The sequence below is a fragment of the Mauremys mutica genome, chromosome 10 (assembly GCF_020497125.1).
Source record: "Mauremys mutica isolate MM-2020 ecotype Southern chromosome 10, ASM2049712v1, whole genome shotgun sequence".
Classification (NCBI taxonomy): Eukaryota; Metazoa; Chordata; order Testudines; family Geoemydidae; genus Mauremys; species Mauremys mutica.
The window spans coordinates 60414041-60430324 of NC_059081.1; the positions used below are offsets into that span (position 1 = coordinate 60414041).

The 16284-nt window shown below is 40.4% G+C and overlaps 1 protein-coding gene across 12 annotated transcripts in view; it reads left to right on the top strand.

Annotated features, from left to right (window-relative positions):
* Positions 1-16284, top strand: part of PARD3B (par-3 family cell polarity regulator beta) — a 665445-nt gene that overhangs the window by 462599 nt on the left and 186562 nt on the right. For all 12 annotated transcript variants that reach the window (XM_045032213.1, XM_045032216.1, XM_045032214.1 and 9 more), the window contains 2 exons: positions 14199-14405; positions 15184-15421. In XM_045032213.1, the coding sequence (XP_044888148.1) occupies positions 14199-14405; positions 15184-15421 (445 nt within the window). The remainder of the gene's footprint in view (positions 1-14198; positions 14406-15183; positions 15422-16284) is intronic.

Below are 16284 nucleotides of genomic sequence, written 5' to 3' on the forward strand. Positions count from 1 at the left end.
ATTCCTATGAAAACATTTTACGGCATGTACTGCTGTGGTATAAAGTAAAAGGTTGTGTCAGAGGTTAAACTATGCCATCAAATAAAGAAAGCTAATTATTCTAATCAGGGGCATCAAATTTTGTGAAGAGACTAACTTAGTTTGTATTTTGTCTAAAATGGTCATCACAAAGCTAAACATGCCTTTGCTTGAAACTAACTTTCTTCTTAATTCGTACTCTTATTTCTGTGACTCTGTGAAGCTCATTACCATTTTGCAGAGATGTATAGAAAAACTCATGTTTAGTGACAGGCAGTTTTTCTTCTTGAAATAGTACCGCATTGCCTCCCAACTGCAATATCTGTTAGTGGTAGACTGTCGAGAATGGCTGCACCAGTGTTCGTTCCCAGCACAGCGTAGTCCTGCATTTCTGACTAATATCTAGTGACTGCATTAGTCTATGCATTTCCTCCTCAGCTAACAAACAGCATCCTTTCCTGGCCTTCAAGATGTTAACTGCCATTATACATAGTTGAAATTGTAGATCATACAAGTATGAACTAATTTGCAATCATCATGTACAGTAAAGTAGATTGAAATGTCAGTAAATCTTAAGTCTGTAGCAAACTTTTTCAATCAGAGAACTTGTTAAATTCCCCGATGTGTTGATTTTTCTTTCTTAGATGTATCTGTCAGGTGTAACATTATTCAGCACTTGGTATTTCTGCTTCTAATTTAGGATACTTGGCTTGAAGTAGAAACCAACTAGAAGATGCATGTTATCTCTTATTTGTGAGTGCAGGAAATTAAGCACATTCTCCTTGCTTTTATCAAGTCTTTCATAATGTCTTCCATGCTAAATGAACCAGTGCTGAAAGGGCCATAGCATCATTAAGGTCTCTATACAGAAATAGCCTCTGATAGCTACTTATTTGAAAAGCACAAACTAAACAGTGCAATGACTTTGAAACCCCTCCTTTCCAAATCATTCTGAGCATCTGAGCAGTTGATGTTTCAGGAAGAGTGAGAGAGAGAGAGAGAGAGAGAGAGAGAGAGAGAAGTCCTTTTCAACTGTACACATTGTGACGCCTACCAGAAATATATGTAATCATGTTAAACTAAGACTGTTCGCAAAAAAGTGAACATGAACTGTATAATCTTATGAGACTCTTGTGGGCAGGGATCATGACTCCCTCTCTGTTTTCTGAGGTGCCTAGTGCAACAGGTTGTTAATAATAACTACTCTCTCTTGTGACCTAGTGCTTATTAGAAGGGAAACTTACACTTTTTCTTTTATACATCAATTTATTTAGAGGAGGATTTTCAAAGGCATAAGGGAGAATTAGGCAATCTACTTTCACTGGCTGCCTTCCTCCCCTTTTGCCTTTGGAAATCCTCCCCCGACCTTAAGTTGACCAAGTATGTTGTTCTTGTATACTTTACTGTAGTTTGAATACTTCTGTGTGTGGTTTTTGGGAAGCTGGAAGGCACCATTTTATGAGCTTGATCCCAATACCTTAAGATTCTGTACAGTTGTGACCCTGCCTTACTCTCCTTGACCAAGAGCTACACTGCTTCTGTAATTCTGTTTTCCTTTTCAACTCTGCTGTGTCAAGTTAAAAATAGCAATACATTGTCTGCTTATTTACTAGTGTAAATTAATCAGTTGACCAAACACATTTTTAGTTTAACATCAGCACACATGGGTATCAGCACAGTCATACAAAATTCAAACTATTCCATCAGTTCCTTTGCATGTAAGCAAAAGATCGAGGTCATATGCCCAAGTCAAGTCATGGCAAGTCAAGGTTGGGTCAGGTTATTCTTTGCCAAATGACTCTGTAGTTGAGTAGTCTGGCTGCTGGGAGTGGTTTTGTTAACAATCTTCACATTGTCCCAGTTCCCAGAGATGTAAATGGTAGGATATCCACTCTCCTTTAGTAAAAATTCTTTTTTGTCTGTTCAGCTATTTAAAAAAAAACATTCTTGGCATGCACCATGCAGCAGAAAGTAGTAATACATATTCAGGGTTTCAGCAAATCTAATTCCTGACCATTCATAATCTAATACAACATTGTATTTAATAATTATTCCATTCCCTTTTACCTTCCATTTTTCCTCAAAAATGGTCATAACCACGGTATAGCTCTAAATACTCTCTTTGAAGCATGTTGTTATCATTGTTGTTGTTATGATGAATCACATACAATATAATATTAATGATAAACATGAGTTCAGGTTGTTTTAGGGGCTTTTTTATTAACATAGCCAATACAGGTTGATACCTCTTCCTGTTCCCCTCTTTCTTCAACCCAGTTCCCTGCACCTTTCTGGATGGCCACTTCTCCCCGTAATGGTTTTATTATTTACCTATTTACCTATTTTAGGTGGCTGAACAAGGGGCAGCATGCCTCAACCTGGTCTGTTCCCATCCGGCATAAGAGATGAAGGTGTAGGTTTGTTTGCATGTTGGGGAGAGAGAGATGGGATGTGAATGGAAATGTATGACCCATAGAAAGACGGAAAGGTAGAAACAGGAAGAAAACTTGTTCTCTATTTGTATATCAAAGAAGAACATAGTTATCGTATTGGTGTCAAAGAATGAATCAGGCAAGCAGTAGAGCTACACATGACACAATTTTCCTGTTAAAGATAATCACTTATAGATTGCTTCTTTGACAGGGTCAGAAAGAGGGAAATTGCCCACCTAACATATGGTCCAAAATAAATGTTGGTCTCCAAGGAAAGAAATCACTGAGATCAGAAAGACATGACCTCCAGTGATTTGGAAGTTAGACTAGGAGATAATTATTTGAGCCGTTATGGAAAGAAAGAAAAAGATCTGCATGTAGCATAAGCTAAATTTAGATCTTGGAATATAACACTTGTCAGAATTATTCATTTTGAATTGGTCCTGTTTCTGTTTATGAACTATTCCTGATTTTATTAATAATTTTTTGTTCATAAGTATTCACTGAATCATCTAGAATACCAGTTTTCAACCTAGGACTTTACACAGATGATTCACCTACAACATTCATTATTTGCTGGTTTTGTTTGTTTGTGGTGTTTAATTGGTCACCTAAGTCCCAGAGTATTGTTTCTGGAAAAATATGAATGAAGAACCCTCTTGTTTGAACAAAAATATCCTGGTTTACATGTGAGTTCGGGTATTTATAAGAACAATAACCAGTACCCAAAGAACCATATGGAAAAAAAACCTGCTTATGAATACTGTATAAATAGTATGGACATTGTCAAACCAAACAGCCATTCATAACTCCGAGGATTTTTCACATATGCTGCTTATGCCATATTCAAGCAGCTCTACTAGCAGACCGTTTTTAAACTTGGTGTATTAGGAGCAAAACAAATTTATCAAGGGATATAAGAGAACCGATTCATCAGTAAGAGAACTCTAATAATAGACTATAACAATTTGAGTAAAGATGATCTACAAAGGATAATAGAGAAGGGTTCACCAACTTTTTGGACACCGCGGTTAAGTTCAGATCAGTCTATCACAAAAGGGTTGTGGCATCAACAGAAAGGGTCCCGAGAAAGGCCAAAATTGTCAGAGGAAAGAAAATATAGGAGAGAAGATTTTAAAAAGTAGGAATATGTATTTTAGAAGTAAAGGTATATAAAAATTATGAACAGCTTACAGAAAGTAAATCAGGTGCTCCTATTTACCCTTTATCATAAAACTAGAACAAAGGGACATCCAATAAAATGAAAACACAACAGATTTAAAACTGATGATAGGAAATATTTTGTACACAGTGAATTAACCTGTGAAACTCATCGCTTCACTATTTGTGCCCAAAATCTTGTTAGGAATCAGTAAAGGAATAGATATTTACATGAACAGTAAGAATATCTACAGTTATTGCATAGGATGGATTTTGTACAAGGGATATAAATTCTCATGCTTCACCGTATAAGCCAATCACAAATTGCTGGTGGAGAGTGGGGGGAGGGGAAAACTTCCACAAAGAGCGGTCTATTCCATAATTGTTCATTATGGGATTTTGTGCATCTTAAAGCATCTGGTAATGGCCACTGTCTGTGAAAGGATAATAAAGTAGAGGAGTCATTGGTCTGCCTACTTGTGGCAGTTCCTACATCTCTTAATAAGTAGATTGACTAGCATGATTGTCACAGCCTCACGAAGAAAGATGAAGGAAATAAAAACTGAAATGGAAAAGGTGTTAACTGTAAAACTGTCTGAGAGTTAGACCTAACTCTCCTCTTAAAGTAAACAGCTTCACTAAATATTCCCATTTTAATAAGGGAATAATTTAATAATTGATAGCACCGTCATCAATAATGAAAAATTTAATCAATGTTCATCTGGATTCAGATATTCTTTCATTGGCAGATTTTAGTGCTAGAGCAGGAAGTTCCAGTGTTGCCAATGAAATCTCAGAGTAAATGATTATAGCCTGAGGAAAAGGGGAACTAAATGCTCAACTATTAATCTGTTAGAGAAGGGCCTTGATAAGCTTTTGAATAAATGAAGATACCTTTTAAAATGACAGAATATGGGGAGCTCACAGATGAAATTTCACTTTCATTTCTAGTGAGTGGGAAGTGTAGTTAATCTTTAGTATTTCGGCACATCTTTTGAAGGTAACACAATATTTTATAATATTAGGCTATAAAATGATCACAAGCTATTGAACTTTTGCTTTAATTTTAGGATCACTAGCAAGGATTTCAATTATTTAATGAAGCATTTGACTGAATTTACTAGATAAATAAATAGTGCTCTGTTGTTTTTCCTCTTTTTGAACAGCAGACCTAAACCATTACATGAAAGTGACTAAGTGTTCTTCTTAGGGGGAAAAAACAGGAAGTTCCTAGTTATTGCTAAAATTAATTCCTCAGAGGGACTTTCATGGTAGGACAAGCTGGCAAAATAAAGAATGCTTATACAAAAAGTTGAATACTTTGCCAATAACTTTGTGTTTCCCATGCAATTGTTGAAGATTTAAGAGTCTTCTTTCACAACCCAGATTTTACTGGATAATATGGAAACATGTAACAAAAGACTGCATCTTAATATGTAGACACAAACTGTCTGAGGGGTGTGGTGGGGTGGGGTAGAGTGATGGGCAGGAGCTCAATAAGGTGGCGTATAGAAACATGAGCAGATGAGGGGACAGGGTTAAAAGCTTGGGGCCGGAACAAATTAAGGTTGCACAAGTAACTTTAATTCTGGCATTTCCTAACTCCTGAGTGCTTGACTTTGCAACATTAACAATGCTCTCTCTCTGTGTAAGTGACTGCATTTAAAAAATAAAAACACTGAAAATTTAAAAAATAACCATAATTTCTTTATTTGGAATTATATTGACCCCGCACATGGGTCGTCTGTAGCGCTGCAATCTTTATATCCATAGAACAGTCTTCTATCACTTGAGGTAATGGAGCAACTGGTAGCAGTAGAAGGTGGTTACCTTCTATGGGGATGGGGATGGGGATGGAGACGTACACTTTGCCGGTTGGCTTCACAGCTATTTGCTACACAGTAAGGGAGTGTAGAGACTCTGGAATAATGGGTTCAAGTCCAAGTTCTGTAAGGGATTGCTCTCAAGGGGTTACAGAGTCCTCTTCCTGTGTCCCCTTCTGCTTCCATCCCACCTCTTCCTACTCCTTTCCCCTCCTCTATTGCACACCCCTCTTGCCCTATTCTTGTTCCTGTCCTCCCAGGTTCCTCCCCTATCTTCCTCCTGCTTCTGCCTCTATCCTTTCTCTTGTTCCTATCCCCCATCTGCTCCTGCTTTTAACACACCTTCCTACTGAGTTCCTGCCTGTCATCCCACCCTCTACTTTTTCCCCCTCCCAAACCCCCTTCCCTACCCCTCTGCATTTGAGCCAGACTCTTTCCTCCTCATCATCATTAGTGCCTAGGCCCTGGGCTGTAGGGTAAGTCCTCCAGGGAGTGTACAGATGTCACACTTGTACACTTTTCATGCAGTCTTTGATGCCTTGGCACACTTCCTGCTGGTGCAGAAACGAGGCAGCCTGACTTGGAGCAGTTGCAGGCTGCAGCGACACAGAGCAGTAGGGAGTTTGTTACTTCACGGCTGTCCATAGTCCTTGCTCATAATAAAGAGTGTATCTTGATGCCACGCTGCTCAGCAGTGAGATACACTGTGGTGCCAGGAATGGGGCACAGCATGCTGGAAGACCTAGTGAGAGGTAACATTGAACTGACTATTACAGAGCCTGTGCAACTGCAAGTGACTCGTCCACGAACCATGAGAATCAGTGGAAAAGCTGAATATGCCTAGAAACAATTCAAACAGCAGTATGAGCTGTACGTGAAAGCCACTGGGGCAAATAAACTAGAGGATGAGCAAAAGATTGATCTGCTGTTAACAGTGGCAGGCACAGAAGCCTTAGATGTATACAATGTGTTCCATACAGATGGTGGTGGGAAAGGAGAGAAGAGCTTTGCAGAAATAATGAAAATGTTTAAGGGTCATTTTGTTCGTAGAAAAAATGTACCGATGAAAGGGATGTCCAGGATGAGACCACAGAATGAAGGGGAAACAATAGAGGAGTTTGTCAGACTTAAAACTAAAAAGTCAGTCCTGTGAATATGGAATATTAAAAGACTCTCTTTAAAGACCCCATTGTTCTGTGGTGTAACAATAACAAAGTCTATGAACAGTTTCTAAGGGAGATGGATCTGACACTAGAAAGAGCCAAGCATCTTCAACAACAACAAAGCCTAGAGAAAGACACACACCGCATAACTGAGAGTATCAGAACTTAACCAGCAAGGGAAAGTTCACAAAAAATAAATTGGCCAAGGATGGAAACATGGAAACCAGGAAGCAATGCCAGTGATGAGGCAACCAGCAGGTGTATAGGAAATGCCCAGCATTCAGGCAAATATGTAGAAACTATAATAAACCCAACCATTGTGCTAAAATGTGCAGACAAAATGCATGTATTGGGTGCAGAAAGGAATTCCTTAAGTGAGGAGAAAAAGCTGTTCTTAAGCACAATATTGAAGGAGGCTGAAAACTCAAAAGATTGGCTAATTAAAATGTGCACAAATGGCACTTGTGTGAGATACAAGATAGACACTGGGGCACAGGTAAATGTGATAACAGAAAATGAAATTGAGATGTAAGGAGCACAGGAAAGTGGGAGTTTAAAGAGTGTCTATGAAAGACTACAATGGAGGAACAATTCCAGTGTTGGGAGAGTACAGACTGATGCTTCAGTACAAAGGGAAAACATAAAACAAGAGTTTGTGATAATACACGGAGACAAGAAACCAGACTCGTGCTTACACACGAGAGACGCTTGGTCTTGTTAAGAGGATGTATACTATAGAGAGTCATAAAGATAACATAGAACTGGATATTCAAGTATTGCTGTATGTAAAGCTGTATTCACAGGAAATGGATGTCTCCCAGTAAAATACAAGATACAGTTAAGAGAAGATGCAGACCCTGTGGTGCATGCTACATGAAAAGCTCAACCTTAAAAGAGAGGCTAGAAGAGAAGTTGCAAAACATGACATCAAATACTATCATTTGGAGAAGAGAAGAGTCAACAGGTTGGATTCGCTCTTTAATAATTGTAGAGAAAAAAGGGCTATGTTCATACCTTAAGGAGCTGAATAAAAACATAAAAAGAGAATACTTCCAGTTGCCCACAAAGACATGAACTGTTGTCTGAAACAGCAGGAGCTAAGTTCTTCAGCAAATTAGATGTATCGAGGGGATTTTGGCAGATCATCTTTTGAACACGGAGAGCTCCAAGATCTGCACTTTCAAAACAGACCTTGGCAGATACTGCTTCCCAAGGCTGCTTTTTGGCGTATGTTTGGCTCAAGAAATATTTCACCGTACAATGAGCCATTTGCTAGAGGGTCTGGCAGGCGTAAAAGTGTACATCAATGATGTAATAATTTGGGCCAGTTCTCTGATTGAGCATCAGGAATGAGGAGAATACAGTAAATTGTAAGAGCTAATAACCAATTGAATAAGACCAAATGTCAATTTCAAACAACAGAAATTACATACTTGGGAGAGATTGACCTCCGAGGGTAGCTTTTCCGATCAATCAAAGATTCAAGTAAACCTCATGACTTTCCCTATAGTCGGAGCATCAAAGCAGAAACACTCCCAAACCACTGACTGCACTACACAAAAAGGGGCTTGGTGAATGAAGCACCACCAACGATACAGTGACTGCTTTTGGAAAAGAAAAAGTCTGATGTAACCCTGGAGTGCCAGTTGATGCCACCACAGGTGCCAGCTTTTTCCTTTCACTGGGGGTGCCCAACCCCCGCTCAGCCCCAGGCCCAGCCTGCACTCCACCCCTTCCCCCAAAACACCGCCCCTGCTCTGCCTCACCCACCCCTTCCCCTAAGATGCCGCCCAGCCTCTTCCTTTTCTGCCCAGTTCTGCCCCCTTCACCGAGCATCCCCATCCCCGCTCCTCCCCCTCTCTGCGATTGCCACGGAACAGCTGATCGTGGTGGGCGAGAGGCACTGGGCAGGGAGGGGAAGGAGTTGATTGGCGGGGCCACCGGTGGACAGGAGGCGCTGAGGAGGGGGCAGGGAGGAGCTGGCTGCCAGTGGGTGCTAAGCACCTGCTAATTTTTTTCCGTGGGTGTTCTAGCCCTGGAGTTGGCACCTATGGATGCCACATAGTAAAGGCAGACACTCTCCCAAGAGCACAGGCGCCATCTGACAATAGATAGCCTGGAACAGACAGTAAACATCCATGTGAACATGTCAAGTGGCAGGTATAGGGGATGAATTGTAAACAGAAACAGCTAAAGGTGAAATGCTGCAAGGAGTGATACAAGCAATAAGCAAAGGAGTCAAAAATCAACCCTTCTCAGATGCATACCCCTGCTGTAAAAAGGAGGTTTCAGTGATCTCAGGAGTGCTCTTGTGGTTCTCCAAGTGTTGAGAAGGAAAATATTGGAACGAATATATGAAGGGTACCTGGGAATGACCAAATCAAAAAGGAGAGCTAGAGAAGTTGTTTTCTGGCCGCAGATGAATAGTAACATCAAAGTGATGGCAAGCAGCTGTGGAACATGTCAAAAGTACAGAACTCCTCTACACCCGATGCATAAATACTCAATTACTAGATAAAAACAAAAGATGACCAAGGCTATGGCTACGCTGCAGCATAAGTCGACATAAGTTATGTCACTTGGGGTGTGAATTAGCGACTCCCCTGAGCAATATAACTTATGCCAATTTAAGCGCTGGTGTTGACAGATGATGTCAGCCGGAGAGGTCTCTCCCATTGGCTTAGAGCGGCTCCACTAGCAGCTCTCTAGTGTAGCCATAGCCGAAGAAGTCTGTTGATAGTGAGGAAAGGATTGGGAAAGTACAATCAGACACAATTTTACAATAAAAAAGGCAAGACCTCCCACAGTTAAGAAAACAAAGAGTCAGTGAGAATTAGGCAAGAGAGGCACTGGCCAGTCAAAGTTAAAGTGATGGAAGAGTCACCTCACTCATACTCAGTGATCACAGATGAAGGCAAAATCTTACTAAGGAATCGTAAGTGTCTGCTCAAAGATACCTGACAACTTGGCATGGTTATGTGTCTGCTCTCACTTCACTTAAGATTAAAACAATTCATAAACTGACCCTGTTATTGACCATGAGACTGACCAGTCTGTTACAAATGAGGATTTGACAAAAGAGGGTTTGCAATGCAGCAGATTGGGAAGACTGCTGAAATGCCCTAAGGGATTGAATGAGAGATGTTAGGGTTGTGTTTTAAGTGACCTGAACAGTTGAGTCAGAGTTACTGTAATTGTAATAGTTTAATAGTGTTTTAGTTCTGTCAGGAAATTTTAAAAAGGGATCTAAAAAAAGGAAGTTGTGTTTTGAAGTAAATCCTCCAGAAAGTGTACAGATGCTACATTTCCCGTACACTCCAGATACAGGCTTTGTTTTCTTAGACACACTGCATGGCTGGTGGCAGAAACAAAGAACACCCGCACAAGGCAGTCACAGGCTGCAACTAAATAGACTAGTAGGAAGTTTCTTGCCTCTTTGTATACATAGGTCAATTCATAATAAAAAGTTTACCTTGAACCAGGGTTGCTCATCAGTGAAATACAACAGGCACTAGCAATAGGGGTCTTTCACAGCATAGGATACATGGTCATTCTGCTCTCAATTCCAGCACTGACAGCCCTGTGTAACGGGAGGCCCAATTGCAGAAAAAGACCTGATTCATCTCTGAAGATCTGAAATGGAGCGTGCTCAGTCACGCTGTGGAGATGGCATATGTGCCATCCACTCAGTATGTAGGAGCTGTGAGAGGCTAGAACGTGCCCAGTACAATTGGAATCTTCAGAGAATTTAGCTGCCAAACTTTAACAAGTCTGTATTGAGCATGGGCTAACCAAGATTTTTCAGAGGCTCGTAACTTGACCAAATTAGATGAAATTTTCATGAACATGGTAAAACACAATTCTGACAGCAGGGCTATTCCCCTGCCAAATTTCAAGTCCCTGCTCCAAAGCATGGAGACACTAGAGCATCTCAGTTAAACATCTGTAAGAATATTTGAGAACACTTCAATCTCCCTGGACACTCAATAACAGACTTAAAAGTGGCAATTCTTCAACAAAAAAAACTTCAAAAAGAGACTCCAACGAGAAACTGCAGAACTGGAATTAATTTGCAAACTGGACACCATCAAATTAGGCCTGAATAAAGATTGGGAGTGGATGGGTCACTATAAAAACTAATTTCCCCCTGCTAATACTCTCATCTTCTTGTCAACTGTTTGAAATGAGCCAACTTGGTTACATTGGCCTCATTAGTATTCACCCCTTCTTGTCAACTGTTGAGAATAGCCCACTACCACCATAATTGAATTGGCTCATTAGCACTGACACACACACCCCCTTGGTAAGGCAACTCCCATCTTTTCATGTGCTGTGTATTTATTACTACCTTTGTATTTTTCACTCCATGCCTCTGATGAAGTGGGTTTTAGCCCACGAAAGCTTATGCCCAATTAAATTTGTTAGTCTCTAAGGTGCCACAAGGACTCCTCGTTTTTGCTGATACAGACTAACACAGCTACCATGCTGAAAAAAAAAATCTTTCCCTAACCTTGTTCTCAAAAAGAGCTAAACCATTTAGCTGAAACTTTGGGGGGAAAAAAAATCCAGCGTGAGGCAGACACACAATGTGAGAAATTTCACCCCGAATGGTTATATTAGTGTAATATAGTTTTAAATTCTCCATTATCTCTAACCTCTCTCACAGTGCCTCAGTATAAGTGCAATGCTGTGTAAAATTTCCTACTTATCTGGAAATCAATATGGATTTCATTGATGAGTTAAGGATAGTCTTCCGGCCTGAATTGCTGGCTTATTTCTATTTAAGATACCCAGTTTTTTATCTATTACTTCTTTCTTGTGGCGGTGGGAACTCTGTGCATGACCTTCTCCAAACCTGCTGTTAATGATGCTCTATTAATTATTTGCCAGTGATGCAGGCAGCAGCTGCTCCCCAGGGAAGTCAAAGGCATCACCTCTGTAATAACCTTGCCTACATTTGTCCAGACAGAAGTCCTAACCCTAGGTCTGCTTCATGGCCCAGTCCAGTTCCAGGGTTGTATTCAGTTTAGCTGGTGCAGCGTACCATGCTGTAAGTTACTGAGAGCGGTGTAGTGGCTTTCTGTCCAAACCTAGCAATCAGAGCTGTTTTCTGACTGAAAATCTCTTTCTGTGCTGATCAGAGAGGTTTTCACTTTGCCCTTTCTTTTGCAGTGATTATGCTTCCCTTGTCTCTTGTTCCTCACTCTCCGCCTGAGACAGACACCACAGTGCCTTTTACTGATGCACACGTTTTGAGTGATTTTAAGCACCTTTATGTTGTATGCAAGTCAATGCTCTAAATCCATTTTAGCACTCGCTAATTTGGCAATAATGGTAGTCTCCAGAATGGCAATTAATGAACAAAAGAAGGTTGCACTTCGTGACCTAGCAACCAGGTTTCCCTTAAACTGGGTTTCTGTCTTTTCATTTTTTTTTTAACCTCATGTCAAAGTCCCAGGGAATGGCAGTGTAAATTGCTTTTTGTAGACTCTTACAACGATTCGACATTTGGTGCCAATGCTTAGCTTTTCCCATTCCTCTTTAAGATCTCACTAATTGCATTTTTTTTATTTCTCAGCTCTTATTTTTCACCAAAAAAAATGGACATTTAAAATGACTGAGACTTATTCCAGAATTGCTGAAATAACAGCATAGTATCAATATTTCTGGTTTTCTTATGATCCTAGAATCTCTTCAGTAGGGACAGTCAGTGAAATTGTTTGTGATAGTCTCTTGTTCTGATGTCATCCAGCTACTTGTGGTGGTAACATCTATCAACACTGTTTTATATATTGTGCCTTTTAGTATGGCTGAAGCCTTGGAGTGCATAAGCTGTTTCTATTTTCTACTTTTATTAGTTCCATTTCCTGGCTTGTCATATACAAATTAAGTAAAAACCAAAATACTATTTCAAATTGAGTCATATCTATGCATTTCCTACATTTTCCTCTGGATTAGTGTATCTCAGAACTCTCACTTTTTTTCTTTTTAGCTTTCCCGCCTCTTGAAATCCATTTTTGTAAGTGAAAAATCTTGGTGAATTGCAGTGTGGCACAGCAATTATATTAGCAGTAGCCTCCCCAAAAAATTCAGTCAGCCACGAGATGGATGTGTTCATAGACAGAAGACATCTACTAGGAATCTACTTGCTTTCTCCTGACAAGGAAAGAGGCAGCATCACTGGGCAAATAAGTTTATATTTTGTTTGTTTTGCTAGAAATCTTTATGCTTTGTTGCTGAAAAACATGCTGAGTGTATTGATAGCATAGCACAGTGTTCAGCTTATGTGACTTGAAGTGAAGGCTTTGGATAAAGACCTTGCAGGAGATCTGGAAAGAGATTCTCACACACAATTTGTTTGCAAATATCTACCACCCATGCAATCTGAGCCATTCCAAAAGCCAAAAATTTGTTTTTCATAAGTATTTTTGTGAGCTCTAAGGATACATCATCTCTAACAGGGACCTTTCAGCAATGTCCTGAGTTGGGGTGATTGCTGTCAGCTGGGCCGGCTCCAGGCACCAGCACAGGAAGCAGGTGCTTGGGGCGGTGAATGGAAGGGGTGGCACATCCAGGTCTTCGGCAGCAATTTGGTGGCAGGTCCCTCAGTCCCTCTCGGAGGGAAGGACTGGCTGCTGAATTTGCCGCCGAAGAATGAAGCGGGGCAGTAGAACTGCAGCGAAAGTGCCGCCAGTCGCAGCTGGGTTTTTTGTTTTTTTTTCCTTCGCTGCTTGGGGAGGCAAAAAAGCTGGAGCCAATCCTGGCTGTCAGTACAGGAATCATTGCAACCCTCACCTTAAGTTTGGTCAGGAGGGAGCTCCCGAGCACCACTGGTAAAATGTCTCTTTGTTTAACTTGATGTTGTTGTTAAAATTAATTACATTGATTGCATTGTATTTTAAAGCCACTGAGTAATGAATGTGTACAGTTAAACATGTATATTACTGAGCAGAACCTGTCATCAGCATGAATGAATGTCCTCTAGAATGGTAGTTGAAGCATGAAGGGACTTATGGATCTTTAGCTCATATGCCATGTAAATATCTTTTGACACCGGCTATGACAGTCCCATGCGAACACGTATGCTCACTTTCAGGTGACATTGTAAACAAGAAGCAGGCAGCATTATCTCCTGAAAATGTAAACAAACTTCTTTGTCTGAGCAATTGGCTGAACAAGAAGTAGGACTGAGTGGACTTGTAGGCGCTAAAGTTTTACAGTGTTTTATTTTTGAATTAAGGCTTTTTTGTACATAATTCTACATTAAGTAGTTCAACTTTCATGATAAAGAGATTGCACTATAGTACTTGTAATGAGGGAATTGAAAAATACTATTTCTTTTGTTTTTGAAAATAAATATAAAGTGAGCACTGTACATTTTGTATTCTGTGTTGTAATTAAAATCAATATATTTAAAAATGTAGAAAACATCCAAAAATATTTAAATAAATGGTATTCTATTACTGTTTAACAGCGCGATTAATTAATTTTTTAATCACACAATTAATTGTGATTAATTTTTTTAATTGCTTGACTGCCCTAATTGTATTACTTTTATTTCTATGTACTTTAAATGTAAACATTAACTTTTCCTTCCCCAGAATCTCCTGGCAAAGATTTTGGTCCCACTCTGGGCTTAAAAAAGTCCAGCTCCCTGGAGAGCTTGCAGACGGCTGTGGCTGAAGTCAGGAAGAATGAGCTTCCTTTCCACAGACCTAGGCCTCACATGGTCCGTGGTCGGGGCTGTAACGAGAGCTTCAGAGCTGCCATTGACAAATCTTATGATGGACCTGAAGATGCAGAAGAGGGTATGCTGTTTCATGTACTTATTTGGGAAACGTCCACCACTTAGTACAAGGCTCCATTCAGCAAAACATTCAAAGGAGGTGCTTAAATCCAGTTAAAGGCATTGTGCATAAGTGTTCTGCTGAATTAGGGCGAAATTACTGTGCATGCTGTCCTAGGGCCTGAGCCAACTTCACTGAAGTCTCAGATTGACTTCAGTGGTGGGGGTGGATCATGCCCTGAATCCACAAAGGTTTGTGTAACTATTTAGTTTTCAATTTGTTTTAAGTAGCATTGGTCTTGATCAATTCTGCTGCTGTTTTGTACATTTTACGGAAATTGTCTTGCTGTTCCTTTTAGAGACATCAGAAATAGCCTGAGAGCAAGGAGTGACTGCATTAGTTTTGTATAGTAGTTAGGATATGCAGGTACTTAGAACCTCTTGTTGAAATATGCTCTCGCTGTTTGTGTGCCAGCTTGTGGGCTTTTTTGACTTGATGGAGGTTAACAAGCCAGATTTCAAAAAGAAGAATGTTTTACCACATGTCAAGATTTTCATACCAGAAATAATAACTAGAAAATAAGTAACTATAATAACTCTGTGCTTAATTGACAATAGAGCCCTGCTTGAATTAACTAGATATATGTTTAGTCTGCTTTTTAAATGATACGATTAAATGAACATGCATTGTGAACTATTGCAGCACTTTATTCTACACTGATTCCATATTGCTTGTTTGCATTTTCCTGATCATAAATGGCCCAAAACCATTTTTACTGATTCTCTTTCTGTCTCTGCAGATGGTCTGTCTGATAAGAGCTCTCTCTCTGCTCAAGAAACTCAGAACTTTGAATCAGCCCCGCAAGGGAATCCTGAACTAGAAGATGTAGAAACCAAGGCAAAGAAAGACAAAAAAAATAAAGAGAAGGAGAAGAAAAAAGGAAAGAGCAAAGCTAAGGTCAAAGAGAAGAAAATGAAGGAAGAAAATGAAGATCCAGAGAAGAAAACGAAGAAGAAGGGTTTTGGTGCCATGTTGAGGTATGGTTCTTGTGCCCCCCACCCCCCACACACACACTCTTTCCTGAAGAAGCTCATGAAACTATTCTGTGAAATCACTGATGATCTCATCAAGCAGACAAAAATGTTTGTCGGTTAAAAAGAAAGCACTATCAATTTTCATACCAAACCATTAGCTAAGGCAAAAGACCTTTAGCTGGCAAAACTTTCTGTGCCCTTGGAATTCATGTGCATTTGGCAGGAAAACTGTATGAGGCTTGAGCATAAAGAAATATAAGGGAAAAATGCATTTGGGGGGAATGTTTGCTATTTCCAGGTATTACATTAAACTTTTGGACACTACTGGTGCATTCTGGCCTGTAGACCATGGGGCAGCTCCAGGCACCAGTGCACCAAGCGTATGCCTGGGGCGGCAAGCCACGGGAGGCGGCCTGCCGGTCACCGTGCGGGCGTCACTCCGGCTGCCTTCAGCAGCATGCCTGCAGGAAGTCCACCGGTCCCGCAGTTTCGGTGGCAATTCGGCGGCCGGTACGCCGAAGGTGCAGGACCGGCGGACCTCCCACAGGCATGCCGCCAAAAGCCGCCTGACTGCCGTGCTCGGGGCAGCAAAATAAATAGAGCCGCCCCTGTGTAGGCCAACCTAGTGTGGAACAAAACTTGGTGCATAGTTTAAATGGAAGAGGTGTTTTGCTGTAACCTCAGAAATTCTACTTTTCAAAATATAGAGATTGGAACATACAAACTTGAGCTTTTGTTTCCTCTTGATGTCCTTGATACACAGCATAAGGCGTTTGTTTCCAAAGTGTTATGTGCAAAGACTTTGCTGTTTTTCTTCCACATAATGTCAATACAACCCTAAGTACTCCTGTTCTTTTTGCGGATAC